Source organism: Chroicocephalus ridibundus, chromosome 3 (genome assembly GCF_963924245.1).
Source record: "Chroicocephalus ridibundus chromosome 3, bChrRid1.1, whole genome shotgun sequence".
In the NCBI taxonomy this organism is placed as follows: Eukaryota; Metazoa; Chordata; class Aves; order Charadriiformes; family Laridae; genus Chroicocephalus; species Chroicocephalus ridibundus.
This window is the reverse complement of record NC_086286.1, coordinates 47886365-47911990: the sequence shown is the minus strand read 5'-3', so window position 1 is coordinate 47911990 and position 25626 is coordinate 47886365. Positions and strand designations below refer to the sequence as shown.

Sequence of the window (25626 nt, the reverse complement as noted above, 5' to 3'; positions counted from 1 at the left end):
TAAAATACATTCATTTTTACAAATAATGTACATGCAGTATAAGCACTTAAACATATTCATTTTGGGAATTTACAGGTCTACCATAGTTTCACAAAACTTAAACAAGTGTTTTTAAAATATATTATTTATTTCATCACTAATAAAATATTTCCTAGTGAATATATAAAAAAGGCACAAAAAGAGAAAGACTAAGTGCCAGATCCTAATTTTCTTACATCTAGCTTTACTTCTGACCAAGTGGGATTACTCAGGAGTCAGAGCAGCTGGATTAGGTCTCTAAATTGACATATAGGAAGCTCTCATGATGGATCTAACTAACACGCTTTGCATGTATTCCAGTTTTCAACACAGTAATTTAGAAGAGGTAATACCAATACTTTTCTATTTTATTATTTCTTTGACATAGAAAAGCAGTAAGAAAACATTTTCATGCATAGTGTTATTTTGTACTTATTATTAAGCTTTCGAGTCTCATGTCTTAACAATGTCTCTAATTACTCTTCTTGGATTCACAGACAGTTAAAACGCAGTGTTCAAATTTGGTTTTGATCACCCTCCTCTCCTTCACTTCTGTGCGTATCAGTCCATAACTACAACACAACTTCCCTCCATGACACTACCTTGGAAGTCCCTGTATTTCCCTTCTTTTTTCATATTACGGTTTTTGAGGTTTTTTTAGAGGCTATATGTAGAAATGAACGTATGTACTCAGGAAAGAGGTGAAAAGAGGTAGCTTTGGATTTATGCACAATACTTTCCCAAAGACGTGACATTCAATAAGCAACTTTACTGTTCAGCTGAAAAATTTTAAAGACATTAGCTATTATGTTTTGTCTAGCAGCCAAACATATATACAATAAGTAGATCTCATGGCGCCTACTTTTTCGGCATGTCTCTCTGGTAAGTATTGTCAGGAATGAGCCTCTCTCAATCAAGTGAAACAGTCTACAGGCAGCAGTTGAATTCAGTTGCACGTTCTTGCTTCTTACCACCAAGAACTCTGCATTTCCTGCACAGCTTAAGTGATCCGGCATTAAGGAATGGGTAACTTATGATCCCATGTGTTTCCAGCCTCCAGAGTGATGTTTAAGCCATTGTCCTCAAAACTGGGACGCTGGTTTATACTGTCCCAGGCTGAAGAATGTCTAGATCCCAAGCCTCCCATTTGCTGCACAAGTGCCTAGCCATTAGCCTACTGAACAAAAGGTGGCTACAAAAGCAGAACTACAGAAATCCAGTCAGTGAATGCCTCACAGAGCTCCTTTAGAGGAGTTGCAGCTGCCTGCTCTCACGAATGGATTCCAGACTCCAAGTGAAAGGACACACTCGCCTACAAGTGTAACTCAAGGACTGAAGTAGACGGAGACTTCTTGGTGTGAAAAACCAGAGGAGCAAGTCTGACTGAAGCTTCACTCTCAGGCACTCTCTATAAGCAGCTGTCACAGAATTAGGCATTTTGTAGAAAGAGGAGTAGAGCTTGTATTTCTTAGTGACTAATATGATTCACATAAAAACATTTAGATTGCCTTCTCAAGCACTTAACTCTCCTCCGGAACTATACTAGGAGCACAGATGTTCAGGTTCGTTTTAATTTGACTCCAGGGACTGGGCACCTAGCTGGTACACATCACAGTAGCTGAACTGTTGCTGCGTAAGTCTTTTACTACATTTAGCCCCCATTTCTGTTGCTTCTTCCTCTTTGTATCTCTAAAAACAACCATTTTATCACTGACTTCAATGTTAGTTCATTTTCAGATCAGTTGCTGTAACTTCCCCATTTTATCAACCTGCTTCTTCCTGCCTGCACTCTTCAACTTGTCGAAATTGATATTGGGTCTCTGACTCTCTAAAATCTCATCATCATTTTCCTAGACTGAGTATACATGTTCACCCTTGCAAGACTACTTGTAAGTACTAATCAACCTTATTTCAAACTCTTTTCTTTTAACCCCATTTCTCTGCCAAGCCATCAACTATGCCTCTTCCCATGTGGAAAGACCTTGCCAATTAGGTACGTTTCTTTTCATGTTTCAAGACCCACTTGTCACAGTTCATCATTTTCCTCTCTTTTCATTATTTATACTCTGTAGTATGTCTTCCCCAGAATAGCATTTCTGCATTGTTCTTGTTTTCTTTAAGTGATACAGGAATTTTTTCACGACAAGAGCCTCCGTCTTAGAATTTTTTCCACATGCTTCACTGAGCGTTAGGAGAAGCACAATTTATGATTGCGAAGATTTCTGGAAATGAGTAGTATGTCAGAAAGCTTTCATTTTTTCCCTCTGTATAGGCATACAGCACGCTTAATAAAGCTCTATACATCCTGAAGTATTTCTACATTTGATACATTGTCTTCTTATGCTAGATTTTACCAAGAATTTCAGTAACAAGACATTAGGGAAAGTTTAAGTCCCATAGCGGCATATACATGCTCACAGAAATGTGCTTCTCCTTTTTTCAGGGGTTGAGGATGCAGGTAGGGGAGAAGGAGAATACAAATGGTCCTAACTGGGAGTCTGCCTTCCCCAGACCATGATATAGACATATTTTCAAATATGTATCCCTATTACCTGTATACATTTCAAACAATGTAAAAAGTCACTAATTCTTTTCTACTAAATAAGATACTATAGCAATAGTAGTACTTCATGATAAAATCCACAATTTTTTAAAGCTATTTAAGACTAGTATTTTAGATTTTCATATCAACTAGGTATTTTCAATGTGCAGTAGTTTTTCCTTGGAAATTAAAACTACATTGCAAACAAAGAACAGAAGAGTTCTGCTCAAGACCTACTCTTTTCCTAAGTAATTCAAAGGTCTAATTTATTTACAAATTTTTAAATTTAAAAGCAATGTTTTATCTTACGAAGAATTATGATTAAATAGAACAGAGCTAACATTTAAGGATACCATTCCATCATCTAAGAGGTGTTACATATTCAAATCACAAGCTCTACTTTGTTTAATTAAAAGCAAAGCAAAACATAAGGACTGGTAATGAGTTACAGAACCCTTTGAAACTATGCCAATAGCTTGGTAATGAGATTAAATAATTCATTTTTAAAGGGATGAGTTCATTTTATTTACTCTCATTATTTGTTTAAAGAGGATCCCAAAAGGTGGGGGACAGGACATTGTCTAGATCAAAAAGCCATGAGGCAGCTTCCCACTTCATTGATTTGGGACTAGAGGGAAAGGTTAGCTGTCCTCAGCGGCAGGATCCCCAGTACAGTCCACTTTCATCACAAACAACAAAAGTCACTTGTTTCAAGTAGAGAGAACTGGGCTCAGTGAACGCCCTTTAATACAACCTCAGAATTAAAATTATCGGCAAAACTCAACAAAATAAGGTTTAAAAAATATAAGTATACCAAAGTTCTAGAAAGCAGAGATATCTAACGTAAGGCACGTTAGGAAAAAGACAGGCATTAAAGGGAGAGTATCTTACCTTGCACCATCTGGCAGTTTTCTGTCAAAGGAAGTGCTGCGAGGAATGGCTGTCTGAGCCTGCTGGAGAAGCTGCTGGCACTGCAGTCTGTCAGATGTTCCTAGGATTGGAGAGGCACGAGAGAGGGGCTGCCCAGCGGGAGTCGGCACCCGATGCCAAGTGGTATTCCTTCTGAAAGGGGTTTTATACTCACATGGGGTGCCTTCACTGTCAAGTTTGTATTCCACCATGGGTATACGACAAAGTTCTGAACAACCCCTGAGGGAAAAATAAAAATGCTCATCAGTCTTACTGGAGGGAACAGAAAAAGAAATCTTGCATTCTACAGTCAGAAATATATGCATATTTTTCTTCCGGGTGCCCAAAGGTGTTCATATAGCACTGTACAGCCCTTCCAATGCTTCAAAACTATCATGCCAACCAGGTAGGAAACATTTCAAAATAAAGGATTTGCTCTCATGTGCTCAAAGGTTTTTGAACTCCCTCCTTGTCCTTCAAAAAGGAAAAATATTAAGCTTTTATAAATTAATCCGCAGCTTGAATTTTACATAATAAAAACTAGCAGAAGCAAAGCATTCAGAAGTCAGCAAACATCAGGTTCTTCTGTAACGGCTTTAGTTTGTTTAAATTCCATAAATACAAATAATTTCTTAATGTAAAAATTAACATATTCCAGAATTACAAAACACGTTTGCTGCTTTGCAGCAAACTAAACGTTTCTTAGTGGTACTGAGAACTTTCCTTTAGAATCCTGCCTTGTCCCCACCCAATGACAGAGCATACACACTGCGACGCAAACGATTAAGTGCCATCTAAATATTTTTCTATTTATTTTCAAACTGTACTTTCTAATGTCTCTCTTCCTGGAGGTCTCTATGCCTCTCTATGGTCTCTATGAAAAATGGGGAAGAGGAAGGAAGAGACAAATCAGAAACAGCCTGGCTCACAACCTCTGCCTGAAGCTTACAGTTTGGTTAAATACTAACAGAGTTCCCAGAAAGTGTAAACTCAGGTAAAAGGAGTGACAGTGTTCCCCAAAAGATCGTTTTGCCAGTGGCACATTTACTGTAGACTCAGGCTGGACTTCAATTAAGGGGCACTGTTTCAGAAATTAGTTAATAAAAGCTTCGCACCCACTTTAAGCCAGCACTGATTATCACTGCAGATATTTTATATTCTCACATACCATCTCCATTGTTTGTTTGATAGGCGGCGCATATTAAATTAACATCTCTAAAGAAAACATCCTAAATAATTCTAAAGCAAGCAGTGCATAAAGTTTAAGTAAGAAATAGTGAAAACTTGCTTCTCTGCCTCAACTACAATTCTGTTCTATCCCTTGAGCTGAATCTTGATCAAGCTTTGCTTTTGTCAAAAACTCAACATTCACCATTTCCAACTAAATTAAAATCACCCAGAGAAAATGTAATAGAGTGTGTGTAAAGTCTTTACAGTCTTAATATACAAAATGTTTTGGCACAAATGAGTAAGCACAAATGTGTGGTTCAAATAAATTGTACAGATTCTCATACATTAAATTACTGGGCCCTGAAGTTTCTGAACCAAACATTTTCATTGTGAGCGTTACGGTAAGCAGTTAAAAAAACCCCATATTATAAAAAAGCTAACTATGTTATTCCAGGTTGTTGAAAAGAAGATGAGTGTGCAACTGTAGCAATTATATAGTAGCAACTCTGTATATGCCCACTCTGAGCAAGCCAAATGCTCCAGACTGATGAATTTTATGGTACTAAACAGGCAAACTGTTTATCCTGCAGCATTAAATCTCAGGTTCTGCTTGCACTCAAACACATGAAAAAGGTAAACAACTATAAAATACAGAGGATAAAGCACTGAGAGTGGAGATTAGTAGCCAACGTAGGGTAGAAGACGCTGCAATGATGACGAGCTGAAAAGGGGTCACTAGACTACTCCAAAACGGGACTCAGAATTCCTGTTTTTTCAAGGCTATTCTGTGATCAGAACTATCAGTATTAAGATCACCAGTAAAATTTGACATGAGCAAACTCTGCTGACAAAGCATAGTTGGACATGCTGGAATTTCTTATATTTGTTTATTTTTACATATATATATATTTTAAATCTAAAGGATTGTGCTAAAACTGTACATCAAAAGAACACTAATGTTGCAAGCTTAAAAACTCATAAGGTAAGAAATTTCAAAGTTATTTTTGTTGCACACGTAACTTTAATCTGTCCTTTTTCTGTCAGTGGAGTAAAACCATATACTTTCTCTTTTGCTTTTAACAAAGAACTCTCTACCTCATTCCATACATATAAAAGACAGCACTGATTGAAGAGATACTACTCAATATATAACCATCATAATGGTTCAATGTGTGTCAGATATTTAGATGCATTTTTCTGCACTGATCTGTGGTAAGAAATTATTTGATGGCTGCATACTTTCACTGGTTATAAAACTCATTTCTTTCCAGCTCCTCTCATCTCACAGCATCAGAGAATTTCACAGAATGATTTTCTGGCTGTAGCTTCCCCGTGGAGGTAGGAAGACCCTAATAGTCTCCTCCCACAGACAAGGAATGGAACTACAGAGAAACCAATCTATAGCCTTCCCTCTGCCCTAAAAAAGGCCACAGTTATTCAGACCACCACTTCAAGCCACTTCAGTTCATTTATTTTTTAAAATTGTTTCACACTTCTGAAAACCACAAAACACATGTTGGGCTCTTAGAATGATGAACACTGTGGAAAGGCTGAGTTAAGCACATTGCATAGAATCGCACAAACATTTCTACTGCAGAAGCATACACGGAATATATTTCTCCTCCAGTGCAATACTCAACTGCTTACATTCCAAGACCATTCTTCTCTTCCTAAAGTACCCTGCCTCAATCACTGCCTGCAAGAAATGACAGCATGGTGAAAGAGACAATAGCCTCTATCAACGTCACCTTGATTCATTTCCAGAGCAGGTTCCTGTTATATGAACGTAGAAAGTTCTTAAAGGAAAAAATAGCCTAAGACTGATTATTCAATTAAAGACTTTCATAAAGCTTTATATACAAAACAAACAGAACAAAGAAAGCCCAGATGACACAGCAAGGTTAATATTAGTTTAGTGCACTGCATAATTTTTCATGTGGCCATATATGCAGTTTGCCATTATTTGAACAATTACGTAGGCTATGATTTCAATCATCCTTCTGCCGATTTCTTAGCATCATTTCAGCCCCTTCTTCATTCCTATAGACCTTAAGTGTCAGAAACAAACCACCCCCTCCCCAATTTTAATTATTAGGATTTCAATTTCATAGTTTGCCTTGGTAATTGAGAAAGTTATAGCATGTAACTGCCATTGAATCCCTTATTAGATACCCCCATAAAGTACTTTAAGTGTGGAAAAATAGCCATGGGTTTTGAAGGCAAAAGGGATTGTTACTACTTAGTTTGACTCGGCTTGCTAACTGAATAACTAAAGCATGATATGAAAATAGCAAACAACAAGCTTTCCCACAAAGAATAAGAGTTTAAATTTTTGCAAAATTTTGTGTTTGTTTATGTCATGAAAACGTATTCCTCTGATAAATGAAAAAAAAAATTCAGGACACTCTTCCTGAAAAAAAAAGGCTTACAAAACTACCCTACTTCAAATCACTATACAAATCTAATAATGTTACTTTTAAATTCAAAATAGAGGCCCAGCATGACTGAGGTAGCTGCTCCCCCAGAATTTCCATGGTTAAAATGGAACTATTTTATATGGCTTCCTTTGTCACATAGACTTCTTAATTTTAATTTAAAAGTGCCAAACCAATCAGTTCAACATTTATATGAAAAAATTATGCTTCACTGCTTCACAAGCACTGCCTAAAGAACAAATACTGCAGTATACTGAGATATGTAAAGTCATAATCGTAGCTACCTCCTATATCAGAAACAAAGAGAATCAATTACTTCCTGCCTGCGATCCAGTGAGAATCTCCACCCCCACTGTGGTTCAAACTGCAAGTTATCTTGCATGAAAACCCCCACAAAATTAAATGCAATTTCCTATTAAATATTTAATTTTACCATTATCAAACTTCTATTTATAATAGTGATACTCACTCCACTGGATGAAGAATATACACTGGCACTGGTATTGAATGATAGCTTTTAATTTGCTTTTTAATTTAAATTTTTTGATTTTTTTTTAAATTCACTTCAAAGAATATGTAAAGACACATCTATATTTTATGGTCTTAAAAAGATATCTGAATTTATATTAAACAAATATAGGACATCAAACATCTTTCCCAATTATATTCAATATAACACTTTGAAAAACAGACTCGTGTTTTTTATCAAGCAAGTGTGACCAAGTCTTAACCACACATCAGAAATGATAGCACTTCCTGACCCTTCACTATAGTTTGGTATTCATTAAATCAATCCTTCAACACAGAGCACAGGCTCCTACTAATCTCTTTGGTTCAAGAGCCATATTATCCTATAAAAAAAATTTGGTTAATAAAACCTACTCTGCAATTTACACAGAGCATGACTCTACAATACAGTTAGCAGGTCATGACTGCATATTAAAATTTAAGAGTCCACTATAAAAATCTTCAATATTAAAATGTTACTGTGAGGAGCATTATGTTCTGAAATGATTATCAAGCAGTCCATTAAATTTTTCAAGCTATGTTAACCAAACCTTTCAATATTAATTTAAGATTACATATAAAGGTTCTGTAAAAGGCTCTGTGAAGGGCCTACATTAGGCAAGGATGATAGCTGAGAAAGATAAATCTCCACAGAAAAGTTGGAAGCTTTCACATACTATAGTCAGCAGTTTGCCACCTTAATAACTACACAAAAGCTTTCTTTCCAGTTACATCCCACCGCTACCAACTACTAGGTATGACTTCGGTATTTGAATCCGAACTCTCTACAGATATCATGGATCATGAACTATTTGTTAGGGTAATAACAAAACTAGAATAACTGGTTACAATTTAACTTTAGTTAATGTAGCGCAGATGTGAACCACTAAGGAGGATGTAGGGATAGCGAAGTAATCATTGGTGTCCACCAGTTGTATTAACACCGATAAATTATCCCTATCACCATTTCAATACAAAACGTTTAATCTTGCTCAATAAGGAGTCTTTATCTATATCGAGCAGTACAATAAGTAATCGAATTCTTCTAACTCAAACTTTGCGTTTGAAAGTAATCACTTCTATCACAGTGCATGTTTGTTCTTACGCTACAGCAGTTCCCACAAGGTGTCAAAATGCGACTGAGGAGTCATCATGCCATCTATTAAATCCACATAATAAACCAGATTAATTTCACATAATTGTGGAGACTTAACTGAAAAGCAGAATTTAGTAACTTAGTTTTCCTTAGACTCACCATGTAGTTAACTAAGACATACATGCATCTCCCCTTCTCTGACCCTCTGAAGTGCCTCCTGGAGGTAACCCCTAGACTCCATTGACTCCCTACATCAACTCCACTGCAAGCACAAGACATTGGATAAGATTCAAATGGCCTAAGAGAACTCTGGTCAAAAAGTCAAGACAAAAATTCCAAGTTCTAACATCTCAGAAACCTACTAACAGTAGTCACACTGCATCAAAAAAGAAAGAGATGTCATTTGAAAAATAGTGAATCAGTTTTACTTTAAAATAATTTCATAGTACAAGAGATGTATGTGATTGCTTATGGCAACGTCAGATAAGGCTGCTGCCCACTTTATCACTCCTGGCTTAAGGCAAGTGATGACTCTCTGTCAGTCCCTTCACAGAGCTGAAGAGTTGAAGCTGACAATCCCTCCTTTATGAAGGACTCATTGTCCTTCTGATCTTTGTTACTATTCAGTTTTAAACAGAATCTTTGTGTTGGTGAGCTGACAAACAATTTAGAGGCCTCCTAAGAGCCTCTACGCCTGCATTGTTGTATGAAAAAGACAAGAGAAATACAGACAGGATGTTGGATGAAAGGAGCTAGTCAGGAAATAAAAGAGGAGAAACCTCCCGAAAAAACCCAAGGTGTTTGGCTTACTCGTATGATCCGTAAGGCAGTAACAACCCCTGCAGTCTCTGCTGATGGAAACTAGGACACAAGCAGAGCAAGTCTCGTTTCCAAATCCCAGAGAGTAGGAAAACAGCTACATCAAAAGACAACAATTATGGGAAATAAAGGCTTGAAAAGCTATTGGCAAGAAGAAAGAATCAGTGGGAAAATAGATAAATAGGAAAGATTTTTGTGACCTTAATGAGAAAAGCCTTCAAAATTCACCATAAGATTGTAAGATGAAGAAGAGCTGGAAAACCAACAGCTGGGATGTGAAAGTTACATTATGCTCCAACTTAAGAAATGGAAATGACGAGTAACAGAGAGAACAAATGAAGCAGGGGAACAGTAACAAATGGAGATCTAAGTCTTTGAGGTCTGAACAGACCGAGCTCAGAATGAATCCTGATTCTGAAGTGGTTTTAGGATACTTGAGAGACAAGATTAGGAATAAGACCACATATGAGGAGATACAGGAATCAGCCATGAGGAAGTAGTAAGTAAAGATATTTTACATGATGCCATCAGTTGAATCTAAAATAAAATGGCAAATATAAAGTTTGGCTCCATAGATATGCCATTTAATGACTCACAAATATATCTTCTTTAACGAACAGAAAAAAAATACCTAATGTGATTCAACAAAAAAGTTAAATACAACAATTGCAGCACTAAAATATCTTTCTAGTTCAGAAATAGCATCTTTGGAACCTGAAAAGGCTTAGAAAGGGAAGAAAGAATAGGAGATTAACTACTGCAAAGCGCATCCACAGATTGGTTATTTATCCCTCTGCCAGTCAGATTCATGGGGCAGGTGATATTTTCAAACTTCACATTTCCAGGTTATCAAGAGCCCTTTGTGGCAGTGTGCTCTCCCCTTTCCCCCCCCACCCCAGCTCCTGCTCAAGCCACGGCCATCTGCGGGAAACATTTCATTCTTTACTTCAGTCACAGGAACTACAATATTCTTCACAGCAACTGCCCATAGCAGCAAAAAGACATTTAGTTAATATCTCCTGCCTTCTTTATTTGAGACAACATAAACAAAATCAAGCTACAGATGACTACGAAGACATCATCAAATTTCAGCAGTTGCACACAGCATAGCAATCACCTAGACTGATAATATACCGATCTTAAAATCAATTCAATGAAATGCATTTCCACAGCTGCACTTTAAATTTTGCTGTGTGGAACTTCCACCCAATTCTCTTTTACAAAAGAAAATGACAGATTGATCATGCTTCTCATAAAGAAAGATAAAAACTCCTCAAGCATACTTTAAGTGGTTACATCTATATTTTACTTCAATTGATGGACCAAATGAACTATTTGAAGTCCGGGAGTTTCTGAGACCTGAGATTTAGTATCCAAATTGTAATAACAAATAGCCTAAACCCAACTGACAGTCTCTGTACAGCTCTTGTAAGCCATATTCCATTGATATGAACATGCCAAACACGCTCCAAGGTTTACACCTGCAATGCCTGTCAGCAACAGTACCTGTTAGGCTGAATCATCTGTGCAGGTAAATGAGGTGAATGGCACAAAAGTTGTCTTTTCTCTGCAGAGCACTATTGTAGGTGCCAAATTAAAGATGTTTTAAGTGCCTTTTTCCACTTAAGCGGGACATGCACATGCTGCACAGTCAAAACCTTCCAGAGTTCTTGAAAGTGCCACAATGTTTGCTCACAGGAGTCAGTGGGCAATTTTAGTACCACTATGAGGATGAGGCACATCTTCAAATGGAACAGGGAAAAGATTTCAAAGAATGCTGCGTAAGTTATCTTGTGTACCGAATTTGACTTTTTACTTGGATGAAAAGTACAATAAGCATCAGAGAATTGTTTTCAACTTTACACCTTTTAGTTTATAGCTCTTTTGTTAGACGACTACTGGGTGGAGACCATATGTTACATACATTACCTAGGCGTTCCTTTGTTTTGATGCAAATCAAAATAGAAAGTTTCAGCTTCCCAAGGATTATAGTAGCACTGCATACTTAGCCTTACTCTCTTAAGTATGACGAATTTAAGGAAAAATGTTAAAATGTGAATTGTATATACTGGCAAAGGCCAAGTTTACACATCCTTTTCTTTGAAAACTATATTGGGAAGAATAAAGCTCGAAAGAATTTATAGAAAGTGACAGAAAACAATTTTTTATTTTTTTAAACAATAAAATAATTTTTTTAAACAACGTCTTTCTTTTATGCAGAAGAAAACCTTATCACTTTGGTTATTTAGAGAAGAGGCAGAGCACATGGTGCACGACATATTAAAGATGGGGAAGAGGGCAGCCCATACCTTATGCCTAAGCTCTGTTGTTTGCTGGTGCTGCCACCCTTCCAAAGGCAGGAATGGTGGCAGAGACTTCACAATGAGGGGGAGAGCCAAAAGGTCTTGCTGGGACATTCACCTTCTACTAGGACTTGCACTTAAACACTACCAGCCTAGCTTAAAATCTCTGGTGCTTAGCAGAGTTGTGACAGAGCTCATTTTTGCCAAGAGTTTCCATCAGGCTACATCACAGTGCATATGTCTCATTCCCTGAATCTAATAATGTTATAAATAGTATAGTAATTCTGATAGTAGAGGAAGTTATGCATTTTCTAACATTTTCTTTTTTGTTGGGTACAGAGGATTAACTTTTGCAAGTGATGTGGCTTCCAATTCATAACATTATATATTTTTAGTGCTAGTTCTTTCAGTTACCTCTAAAAAACCACCATAATCAGATATTTGCAGCCTTCTTAGGTTAGTAGCAGGGGTGGTAATTAAAAGCTTTGGTAAATCAAAATTCTGCTTTTACAACCAAAAGTCCAGTTTCAGGTTTTTCTGCTTTAATCCGCCTCAGGTGTTGTTAGTCTGTCAGCATCCTCCGAGCGATTCTGGACCTGACTTCATTCTAGCACAGAAGGCTTAATTAAAAAAAAAAAAAAAAACAACCATAAAGGAATAAAAAAAAAATCTGAAGGCCCTATGAACTGCCCCACCAGCTTATGACAAACACTCTTGGGAGAAGATTTTAATTCCTCCACAAAGTAAACCCTTCCACTTCCTAAAAACATTCTTCCCAAACATTCTATACTCTGCTGGTTATCTGTCACTTAAAAAAAAAAAAAAAGCCCTAGAAACACAATTGTCCAATAAGATCACAACCATTAGGAGGAGCATGCATCAGGACTGGAAAATACAGACAGTCATTATACCTATTTTGTTTGGAAGAAAGAGTTTGCAAAGTTCAAGAGCGTAAAACAACCTCAAAAGAAATTCAGTAGTATTTAATAGCCGCCCACAGGCAGTTTCAGTCATAGTTACCAAAATATTTCCATTTTCAAAATTACCTCCATCAGCAGGAAAAAAGTCTGTTACTTGTTCAGACCAACAAGGTGGAAACTACCGCTGCTACATCTCTTACAATGGTTGTACTTGAGCTTCTGTTTCTTGCCCATCCCTTGAAATTTTGCTTAAAGTTTTCTTTGCTTTCTAAACTTTCTAGAAATTGTTTCTTAAGCACTTCTTAAGCAGTTTCTTTTTATATATAATGGTAGTTGTATTAAGACAGATACTTAGTTTTCAATGTAGTAAGCAAGATTAGAGCAGAATCTACAGTTTAAAATGGATTTAGAAATAGCTGAATTCCTTGATTGGATTTGACTGATTAAGGATATAGTGTCCTTGAGCATTACTGTGACATCACCAGTGAAAGCGAATTAGAATGAACACCATTATTCTGCTGCTAAAATGGATACAATTCTAGCTACTGCACTGCAGTACTAGGTAATATTGACAACAGATGAACAAATCAACAATTGTGAAGGGAAAGACATAGCATAGAAAATAATATGACACAAGGATACTAATTCAGGTTGCTATTGCTTTTGCTTATACTGCTATCAAGACTCTAGGTAGAAGGGTATATATCAAGTAATGGAACACATTTATTGAGCAGAATTTTCCTCTGTAATTTCCTAATCACTCTGTAACATTCCTTTGTAAGCACCTTCAATATTCCAAATAGTTTATTTTTATGCTTAAATAAGTTAACACAAGACAGTTTGCAGCAAAAAATAAATTCATCGTTAATAGTTCATTGCTAATATTCTCAGTGTATGCACACTCACGCTTTGTTGGTTTTCTTTTAAAATATAAAGGGCTGATGGACTGAAGATGATTTGTGGGTAAGGTAACAGAAAAAAATCAATTTAAGAACTTGATTAAAGATCTCCACTTCAGCGGGTATTTTTCCAAGAGACTGAGACTGCTTTGGAAACACCCTTGCACACTTGAAACTCATTTTCATTTGAAGCGTATAATTTCCAAGACACTCCATGGCACTCCATTCTGTGTAAACTCACTTCAGAATTTGATCCCAGCAAGGAACCAGTGCTGATAAGCTACCTAAAGAGAAAGTCCTCATTGCTTCGTATTCCTAAAACCCGGCAGACAGAGCTAAGCAGAAACTACCCTTTCAAGCAGTGGAAATCAGCTGATTATGTCATGAAATGACATAATGAAAGACAAGCATTAATAAAACGATACATGGGGACTTTTCATGAAACTATGAATTTTTGGGGGGGGCTAAAATTATATTTATATTCTTGTAAATGTATGTCAATTTTTAATCAACAGATTCTTGTAGAAACAAAGATGAATATATTTTTATATCTACGCACTGTGGACAAAAACTTAGTGGGTGAACTTGAAACCCAGATTATGGCATTTAAAGCAAAATTTTTTTTATAAACTACCAACATCTACCCTGAGAAATAAGCCTGAAATACAGAGGAAAAAAAGCCAACCAACTGCCAGAAGATTATATGCTCTGTAGGATGAGTCAAACTTTCAAGGTACTTATTTCAGCCACCAAACCTATTGTTTTACATGTGTCAGATAGACTGAAGTATCATTTCTTAGAAGAAAATCTCTAAAGCCAGCTGTGAATGAAAGCGGTAATTATTGGAGCATACATGTGAAGCTTTCTCCTGCTTTTGAACCATCATTCTTCTAGACATGCACAGTGTGCAGATCAAGGACTGATGGACCCCCGACTCTGAAGGAAATATCTGTATGTCTGGTTTGAGTGTTATTTGATGATTATTAGAGCTACTTCACAATAAAAAAGTTCTCTCCTGATGAGCTGGCACACCTGCCTTAACTGTTGCTCACAGATAGGTTTTGGAAATCACTCACAGAGACTCGATTCTATCTTATATAGCCACACGTAGATTCTCCAAGGACAGTGACATTTCTTGTCAAATGAAGGTGAAATGGACTCTAATTCTCCAGATACTCCTGTTTTACATCCAAAACTACTGTCTGCAAATTTCTGGGTAAACCTGAATACAAGAGAGTACCAGAGAGACATGAATACGCTGGAGCAAGTCCAGCAAAGGGCTACAAAGATGATTAAGGGATCAGAGCATCTGAAACACAAGGACAGGCTGAGAGGACTGGGATTGTTCCACCCAGGAAAAAGGCGGCACAGGAGGGATCTCATCAATGTGTAGAAATACCTGATGGGGTAATGGAGAGAAAAAAATGAGAGAGTAAGATTCTTCAGAGTTGTATCCAGTGAAAGCACAGAAGGCAAGGTGCACAAATTGAAATACAGGAAATTCCATTTAAGTATAAGTAAAATATTTGTTACTGTAAGGATGATCGAACACTGGAACCAAAGGTGTGGGGTCTCCACCTTTGGAGAATTCAAAACCCAGTGACCATGTCCCTGAGCAATCTGCTCTACTTGACCTTGTTTTGAGCAATGTGGTTGGACTCAAGTATCTTCAGAGGTCCCTTCCAACCTCAACTATTCTGTGTTTCTATGATTTTGCACGGTAAGACATTGCAGATGGCTAAGACAAGCAATTGAGTAGGAGACAGGGAGATGGATTTGCACAAGTTTTAACTAGTAAGTAGCTGTGATAGATTATCTCCTTTCTCCAAACCTCTGGTAATTTATGCCTTTCTGCCTTCTCCTCATTCACCCACTCATTAATATATTTTACAAACAATGTCATAGGTCACATTTGTCAACTGAAACTCTCAGTCTTGTCACCTGATATCTATATTGCTTTCTGTCTCCACTTTTTAGATGATAAACATTGAGAAAAGGCAAGCTCAAGATCCTTTTCAATTTCGGCAAGCAAAATCACTAATCAAGTTTTGAGGATATAATGGGGAAAACGAAGAGCTTTCTGTTTCAGTGAGAAGTTGATATTTAAGAGAAAGAGGCATTAACAAAGATTTCTTTTTTATACTAGAGAGATGAGGCTGAAAAGAAACATAAATGCTTTGGTGTTTTTCCTATTTTAGAATAGAAACATAGTTTCAGAAAAATAATTTTCCTTAGTAATTAGTCACATAGTTTTAAAACCCCCAAAAATTTATAAACAAGAACAGCTTTTGCAGATTTTTCCCAGTTTAGTGGCACTTAGTTAAAACTCCTCCTACACATAGACTGAGTGCCATGTATCACACTGATCTGGGATTTTAACATTTTATTTCTAAAAATGTATCAAAGAAGATATAAACAATTCATAAAATACGTATTTTTCTATCAGGGCCCATAAAATACACGTTTTTACCTTCAATATAATAGGATCAGCTCATTAGACTCATATTCTGTAAACAGCTTGGGAATGTATACCAAACAAGTCAGTAAAAATTCATACCCAGAAGCAGATGGTGAGAACAGCAAAGCTAAGCAAAGAGAGGCTTAATTGCAAATTGTATCCAACTAAGCAAAACGCTGGCATTCTACATTCACAGGCATTTTCTTCTGAAAGGAACCCAACGCATCGACATGCAGGTTGAGGCAGGGGAGGGCACTTCTGTGTCATTCATCAGGCCAATGACTACTTGGAGAATTGCCACCAATTAAACTGTATTCGTGTACAGTTGGCACCAACTTCATAGTGCTGCATGCTACGTAAAATTTTATGGCTTGTTGTCTTGCCAAAAGCAACACTTCTAATGTTTTTTCTGTTAAATTAAAAATCAACAAGAGATTTAAAGTTGGCCTTCTACAAGAAGACAAGTAATTCAATTTACTCTAGTACAGTTCTCATTTAGAATGAGCCAAATTAACAGTGCTTAGACAAGGTGTGTGAGAAATAAAGTCACATTATTATAAAGTTCAGTTTCTTCCCTACTTCTCTACCTCAAAATATTCAAAAAAGGAGAGAAGAGCAAAAATCTTTTTGTCATCAAAAAGAAACACTGATGAAAGAAAATTGCATTTCATCCCTGAAAACAATGCTACAGTCACTATAGTAAACTTTATTACAGTCTTTTCCTGATTGTGTGTCATTTATTTCATGTTGCAGCAAGATTTCTTTGCTTTAACTGATGATTTCATTGATGTAATTCACTATTTAATATGACTAAATTAGATAACTGTAGAAAGTGAGGAAGATTCTAAGACTTGGTACCATATATGTCCAGAACCCAGTATTTCACTACTTTAGTTAAAATTTCAACATAAGAAAAAATAAAATTTTTTTCAATAGTCAGAGAAATGTCAAAGACAGACAAGGTACAGTTTTCAGAGAAGGATTACTAATTTTCAAATTTAGTGTTAAAATATAAAATTTTCCTGTGGAAGAAAAGAACTCACATCAGCTGTCATAACAGCTCAGTCACGATGCACTACAGTTTACTCCTTGCTCTTTCAAAGCCATATAAAAATAAATTTCACATTAAATGTCTTACAGGATCCCATTTTATCTTCTATTACAAGCCAATAGGGGTTTTGCAGAAAAGATTGCTTTAAGAGCCTCAATAACATTATCACCAAACATGAGAGACAATATCCATTTCCTGAGAGCCTCCAATAAAAGAGCCATCATTTAAGCAGTAGCAGAGAAAAAAAAACAACCAAACAGATACAAATGTCACACAGAACTGTTGCTCATTACCTTCTAGGTGCTCCATCCTCATGCGGTTGAATAATCACCACTTTTACTGTCACTGATGTACGTAAAAGGTCAATCATTTGTTCATGAGTCAAAGTCGCCACAGCCACTTTACAGATCTCAACCAGGCGGCTGCCTTGCCGTAGGCCTGCCTTCCATGCAAAACCAAAGGGCTCCACATCTGCCACTATCCCTTCAAAGTTCACGTGGAATCCAAGTTGGCCCAGCCCATTCCTCCGAAGGGTCATTTCCGTCGTTTCACATCCTCTGGTCACTATCTAAAGAAGTATCAGATTGTTACACTATTGTCAGGACACTCATTTCTTTGGACACACAAACAGATCTGTTTTCAAACGCTATAAAGCCACGTATGGCTTGGCATTAAATATCTTTAATATAATAATACTAACAATTATTTTAACTTTTATGGTTGAATGAAGGTTTCTACATTAAAAAAAAAAACCAAAACATTTCACAATGTTAAAAATCTTAGATCCCCAGCGCAAGCAGCTGACCCGCGTCAAGTTCTTTTCCCCTTGCCCAACATTAACACAATACCCATTATATCTTACTGAAAACTTAACAGCTGCTTTAGTTTCGAAACACAAAGCCAGCAAAATGCTGTCCTGTCAGTTACTTTATTCTTGTTGGCTGACTAACTGCAGGTGTGCAGGCATTTTTTTCTTCAGTATTAAACAGTGTTAAACTTCAGATATAACATGAGCCAAATTGAGCAAAATGCTTCAGTTCTAGCAGCTTTTCTTCCTCAAGAACTTAGCAATGAAGATAATTTTGATTTATTTTGCCTTGTAGTCAGATTACTACCTATTATTGTCTCCAGATGTGGACATCGCAAAAAGGGGATAAGAGTTTTCACGTCACTCAGAAATTTAGAAACAAAAAAATTACGTTCTTCATATTCAATTAAAAGTAATTCTGTCATCATATAGGGTAGCCCAAATCCTTCAAATTCAGACTTTGCTAAGCAGGCTCATTTCTATATACTATGTAACAAGTCCTTAACAGTTTTTGCCCAGTAAAAAATAATCATACAATAGTGCGTATGCTGCTGGGACACCACGCCAGACTCAGAAAACCAAACTCTAGTCCAGATTACAAGGTAAAGTTGTGAGTCACCCTAACATTCCTTTCTGTTAGTGACACAAAACCAGTATGTATTTTAGCTGCATTAGTACTACTAGAAGAAAAACTTAACCACGGTGAAACAACATTATCAAAAATCTTTGTTCATAATGCATATCATTCAAAGATCTCATGGTGCTTTATAAATTCCATCAAGGCAATTATCTGCCCTGTAAAGATGCGTATGTTCTGATACAGATCAAGGGATCTTCACGAGGTCACACTGCATTAAGAGCAGTTCCACAAAAGGTGTCCATGCTGTTTATAATTGCTTTTAGTGTGCATTACAAAGATACACACATTACTCACAGAATCGTAGAATCATTTTGGTTGGAAGAGACCTTTAAGATCATCAAGTCCAACCATTAACATAGCACTGCCAAGTCCATTACTAAACCATGTCCCTAAGTGCCATGTCTACCCATCTTTTGAATACCTCCAGGGATGGTGACTCAATCACTTCCCTGGGCAGCCTGTTCCAATGTTTGATAACCCTTTCAGTGAATACATTTTTCCTAATATCCAACCTCAACCTCCCCTGGCACGACTTGAGGCCATCTCCTCTTGTCTTATCACCTATTACTTGGGAGAAGAGACCAACCCCCACCTCTCTACAACCTCCTTTCAGGTAGTTGTAGAGAGCGATAAGGTCTCCCCTCAGCCTCCTTTTCTCCAGGCTGAACAACACCAGTTCCCTTGGCCGCTCCACAGAAGACTTGTTCTCCACCAGCTTTGTTGCCCTTCTCTGGACACACTCCAGTACCTCAATGTTCTTCCTGTAGTGAAGGGCCCAAAACTGAACTCAGTACTCTTAAGGCCGCCTCACCAGTGCTGAGTACAGAGGTACAATCACTTCCCTAGTGCTGCTGGCCACGCTATTTCTGACACAAGCCAGGAAAATAATGAAACAGAGAGCGATACAAAACAAAACTCAACTTTAGACTTCTCATTTAAGGTTTTTAACTTAAGAGGCTAGCATTCTGTACAGTCAGTTGTACAGGATATGCCTTTGCAAAGGCTGTTTTATAGCTTGAGCTTAATTCAGGAGGCTTAATTAATTCTTAATTTGGAAGAGTTGTTCTCCCCCTCCATTGTCTACTTGAGCCAGAATCTGGGCAGCCTAGCTCACTATTTTATTGTGTGCTTCCCACAGAAGCATGACCCAACCTAATTCAGGGCTGCGTGGCGAGGCGGTGGGACTGTGCAACTAGGGAGATGCTGGCACTGTGACTGGGTGAAGAGGTCAGAAAACCACTCCTTTCACTACTCAAGTCAGAAGCAGTTGACTAGGTGCAGTTTCACAGGAGGTTTAAACTGATTTAAGACCCTATTACCACTATGCTGTCCTTTGTATCGCATTAGCACTTGTGCAGACATGCAGACAAATCAGAGATATGACAGGGCTGAAAAACAGGGTGCTTTTTAAAATAGTGTTCCAAAGGAGTGGCAGGCAGGGAATAGATGGGACTGTCTCCTTCACTGGCAACTATTATTAAAGTACATCTCCTTCATCGACAAAGGATCTTAACACATTGCAAATATTAAGCCGTAAGTTGCTTTTGTAGCTTCCTTTTTATACTTCCTCTTTAGACAAATCTTTTGCCCAAGTATGTTATAGAATGAGGGATGAGAGGCCTAACTTGTACTCCCTTCCCAATCCAATAGCTGACTGGAAAGACTTTGGAGTGTTTGTGGACCTTATGCCTGCAACTTGGTTAGTGACTAAAAGTCACGTGTTTTGGTACTTCAGTAAGTTTTAAAGCACTACTGTCTTTATATAATATTCCTATATGGATACCGGTCACTCAGCATAAAAAATTATAACTTGCGCACATGAGAACAAAGTCCCATAAAACCACGGGTTATTCTAAGTTTGCTGATCTGAGGGAGCTGGTCCATGCTTATGCTTTTAACTTGCAATAAACTCAAGGTAATGAAATACAGTAAGCCCTCAATTCATTAAGGGCTGATCTTCGTTGAGCTGTGAAACACTGCAGAAAGACCTCGCAAGGATCTGAGATTCTGAGAATCATTGCCTGGCAAATTTAGGCTACTTAAACTCACTTAAACTTTGACTTCATAAACCTTGCGGTTATTTCTGAAGATGTAGGCTTCAAAGTTAAAATGTGAAAGTCACTCTTGAGGTGTCCAAAATGTACTCTGGAGGTTTTGTTTACAAAATCACGTTCTGAGTCTTTCTATCAAAAAAAGCAGCCTTTTCCTTTGTCCTTATTCAGCTCTCAGTTTTTGGTATCTTTTAGAAGCTTTCCATTTTAAACAGAACTTTCTCTTGTGTTTATAACTGTGCATATAGTATTAGAGCTATATGGCATACTGAAAGTACTAAGCTTTAACTCTTTTTTTTCCAGCTCTGAGGTTCATCTTCAGTCACAACTAATTTTCATTAAGACTTTCATAATTTATGAACTAGATTAAGTGAAAATGAAATTTTCCGCCCTTCATTATTTTCCCTACACTTCTGTCACAAGTTTCTAAATTTTATACAATAATTAGTCATGCAGTGACAAGAACAACACGCTATTAAAGTCAGGAGCCCAGCTGAGGGATGGAATTTTATTCTCATGAAAATATACAATATTCTTGGGCAGGGGGGTGGGGTGGAGTGTGGGGAGAATGGGGAATGACACAGGGGGATGGGACATGACACCTCTTTGTCATAATGTCACAATTATAGAATACTGCAGAAAGAATACACCAGCAGAAGCACATGGATTTACCCAACTCAGAGCACTCAAGATCTCTTCAAGTTAGTTAAATATTCAGAGGTTAAGAGAGAAGGAAAATAAACATTCCTGCCAAAGATTCACTTATTGTCCACAGAAAGGATTCCAGGAGAACAAGTCCCCCACAAGTATATCCCCTAAAAGTTGACACTGTGTGTTACATGGTAACATCACATAAAACATAGTGCTGCTCTTCTTCAAAATAGGTCATGCTGTTTACTTGGTTGCCATTTCACTGAACGTGTGGCCGTACACAAACTAAGAGCTGGCTTCTCTGACTGCACTTAATACAGATGAAATTAAAAGACAGAGATCCTTTAAGTCCTATGAAGAAGGTGAAGAGTTTTTCAAGTACACAGGCTTCTAAGGAAATTGTCTACTCAGATTCATGTCTAAAGATCCATTCAGGGTTTTCATTTAATCTTACATCACTCCGCCTTTCTCGGTTATCCCGAAGCTCAGAACCTCTGCTTTTTCTACCTTCAAACACAGCCCACCAAGTTAATCTATAGTTTGCTTTTCTGCTCTTTCTACTTTATAGCACTGGATATTCTCCTCCACATATAGAGATCTGAGTCTAGACTGACAAATCCCAGCTCTTTTTTTAGTCCCAAACTGATTTGTTTGGTTAAAACCAAAATTACAATCTCAGCTTTTCACATCTTTGCTTTATCTGAGTATTCAGATAGGTTTCCTATTTGTCTGCATGACTTAAACCCAGGCACTAAAACGTAGTTAGTTCTTTGACAATCTCATTTAGTAACTGCAACATTTTACTCACTCATTTTAAAAAAATGCTTTTACTAGTGACTGAAAAGGGTTAATCATCTGGTCACTGAAGTTTGATATTACGTCACATTTTGAGCTTTCATCTTTAGCATCTGCTGGCACATGTGGTTGTTGACCTTAGCTGTGTTCGGAGTCACTTAAAGGCTTTTAAACAATGCATATGAAGCATAGAATCAGAGTTTGAAATACTTTTTAGTGGTTGTAATGGTCACCTCTGAGCTTTTATATCAAAATATATATAAGGACTGTTTAGAAAGCATTCAACATCATAAACCAACTACGGAGTAACATTAACATGGAGCTTTCAAAAGAGAGGATGAAGCAGAGAAAAAGGAGAAAAATATGGGGTAAGAAACTGGGATGAAAAGTTTTAAAACAAGTAATGACAGCTAATTCTTTTAAGCAATGTGAAAGATGGATAGGTGGCAGTGAAAGAGAGAAGGTGGCCAGAGTTCATTGGAATAGATAATTGAAGCTAATACTCGGGCTAACTTGGCAGTAACAGATGCTAAGCTTTTGAGGCTTAAAGCCAATTTGTCATTATTTAACCCAAAATCTGACCACAGAAAAGAGGAAGTATTCATGTAAATATAGAAAAGCATTTTGTGTTTTTAATTACGGAATTTTAAAGATCTATCCTCAACAACTGGGATATTTCCATGTTTTATAAAACTGAAGAAGTGAAAGACAGGAAAAGAAGTTGTCATCACTGATGACAGCAGAGGTTTTCACTAGAGCTTTGAATCTCATTTTCCATCTGTGTTAAGCAGTTTATATTGCTCATGTAGCAATACTTACTGTGAGTGAACTATGTGTACACTATTTTTCAGAAGGGAAATATCTGTTTAAGGAAAGTGAAACTGAAGACCTCAATGAAAAGGATAATTTAACAGTAGCAAGAAGAGTTTAAAGACGTTCATCTATTTAAAGTCTAATTGTGCTTTGGAAGAAGAAGGTTATTATATAGATCATGATATCGAGCGATGCTAAACATGACTGCAGAACTACAGAGGCCCTAAAACGTCAGCTGCAACCCAACTGTTCCAGTGTGAAAATGGTAAGCATAATGATTTCTTTTCAGTACCGGGATTTCTAATATAAACAACAATGAGACCATCTGGATTACTTAAATTACTATCAAAGGGCAAAGTGTAACCACATGAAGTAGATGCATCAGCACTTTTACCTTGGAAATTCTTTTCAGTTCATTTGTACTGACTGGAATAGTTATAGGACAGTTGTGCTAACAGGGTCATAAAGCATCTGAAAAACTATCCAGTCAGCTGTAAAAACTGGCATTAATTGGTTTAGTTTAGTTTACTTCAAGCAGTTGCTCACTATAGAAGAACAAATCAGCAGAATCACTTACACAAATTTTTCTGATAATATTCACATGGGTTATTATAAAAGTCCAAGTGAGTATATTTTACGCATTAAGATTTTTTATATTTTTAAATTAAGGTATATTTCTACCTACAAAGGTGCAATTTGAGAACAGGCTACAACAAGAGAAGACAAAAGCTTAGACTTTCAATCCTGATTTCAACACTGAAACCATCCATGGCCTTGGGCAAGTCTATCAGATTATTGGTATCTGATTCCTCATCCCTGAAAATGGGTTGATAACGCCTATCTCATATGCTGTTGTGAGGATCATTGTTTGTAATGCTCTCTGAAAGAGAGAGCATTAGAAAGACTGAAAACACTCAAGGTATAAACACAGGACATTTTTAATAATATCTCAAAGGAGATGTAGACAAGTAACTCTTCATAAAAAATTTGGAATTCCAGTTTAGAAACTGTACTTACTTCAAGTCTTTGAACAATTTCTCTGATGTCTTCAGTACAATTATCTGCTGCAGACAGAAGAATACATTCTCCTCTTTCATAAAATATTTTGATGCTCATTAATCCAGACGTCCATCCAATAACATCTCTGCAGGAGCAGTTAAACACAACATTTTTTGATTCCTTTTCAATCAACATGATAAACTCATTGGAGATTCCAAGGAGACATTCAATGTCAGCAGACTGGCCAAAATCTCGTGCAATCACATTCCACATAATTGCTCCAACACTGAATAGATGTGCATCTTTCCTTGGTTTCACTTTTTCCTTTTTTTTTGCCCCTAAAGTAATAAAGCTAAACTTTGCTGAAGTATCCACTGTAGCTGTGGTAACAAAATTTTCTGCCAGATCTTTCAAGTATTCTTGACGTGTCCTTGTGGCCATGGCTCGAAATTTCTCCGACTTATGTGCTGCATTTTCAGCATTAATAACTTTGGCTAAAAGGAAGTCCCTAAAGACTGCTGATTTGGGGAAAGTTACTCCTTTGGGAATGGGTGGACCGAACGGAGGTACGTCTTTTGATCGCGAAACACCAACACTGGAAATAGAAAGAAAGAAAATACAATGGTTAATTCCTAAAGAAAAGATCAGATTATAAGCAGAACTGTGATCTCTGCAGTCCACTTACTCAGCTGGGTTTAGCTTTTACATGTCCATTTTCAGACATTTTAGACACATCAAAGAAAACTGATTGGGTTGTCTGTTTTAGAATGGCTTTTTTCTTTTAAATATATAAAAGACATTATGGATGTATCTTACGAATACAAAAAATATCAAGGATGACTTCTTAGGGTGCCACTGCCTCCTTTTTTTTAATGGAATAAATACTAAAAAAGCTTTGTGAAATATAAATGAGAGGATTTTTAAAAATTATTTTTTATGTAAGTCTATCATTTTCATCTGTCACTCAGTTGCATGATCTTAAAACTAAGAAATATATAAATAGAAAGAGAATTTCTTTTAATCCTCAGACATTTTGCTACAATGAAGTGTGAAGACAAAGTAAAAGCATCGGTGTCAGATGTGTCTATAATGGGAGCATTCTGCACCTGTTTAAGTTCCCTACTCTATGGTCATAAAATTTAAAAATACCTGCAATTCTTGCCATGGACAGTTCACAGCATTGTGTAAAAGAAACAGGAATATTTTCACATTGGTACAATTACACCTACAATTGATATCTACATAATATATTTCAAGAGAAAAAGGATTTCAGAATACTGTGCAAACTACATACAACTACTACTAGTTCGACTGAAATGCAGTCACATTTCCGATGACAGACAGGCATCATTTAGTAATAAGAAAAATGTAACTTGTGAAACGTCATGTATTATTAAACACAAAAGAGATATTGAAACAAAATCAAATTCTAAAAGATAGCTTAAATTCTAAAATGTAGCTTAAGTTCTAAAAGACAGATAAAAGAGAGTAATATGGCCTGACTTCATGATGTACATTAATTTAATTCCAAACAAAGAATAATAACATTTATACATGCTACATCTGTACCTTTACGCTTCAAGTCCTTATCATTGTTTGCACGATTCCCAGTCAGTTCAGAACTATGTTTCCAACCTGGTTATGTTGGTAGAACTCATGATGCAGTAACTTAAATATGAGAGTTAAGGTCACCTGAAATTTGAATGTTTATATACTCCCCAAAAGTCCTCAATTCATGTGCT

General features: G+C 36.8%; 1 protein-coding gene across 4 annotated transcripts in view; it reads right to left on the bottom strand.

Moving 5' to 3' along the window:
- SIPA1L2 (signal induced proliferation associated 1 like 2) overlaps positions 1 to 25626 on the bottom strand; it is a 151733-nt gene that overhangs the window by 34071 nt on the left and 92036 nt on the right. For all 4 annotated transcript variants that reach the window (XM_063329034.1, XM_063329035.1, XM_063329036.1 and 1 more), the window contains exons 9-11: positions 23903 to 24479; positions 17421 to 17695; positions 3452 to 3709 (exon numbers count right to left, since the gene is read on the bottom strand). In XM_063329034.1, the coding sequence (XP_063185104.1) occupies positions 3452 to 3709; positions 17421 to 17695; positions 23903 to 24479 (1110 nt within the window). The remainder of the gene's footprint in view (positions 1 to 3451; positions 3710 to 17420; positions 17696 to 23902; positions 24480 to 25626) is intronic.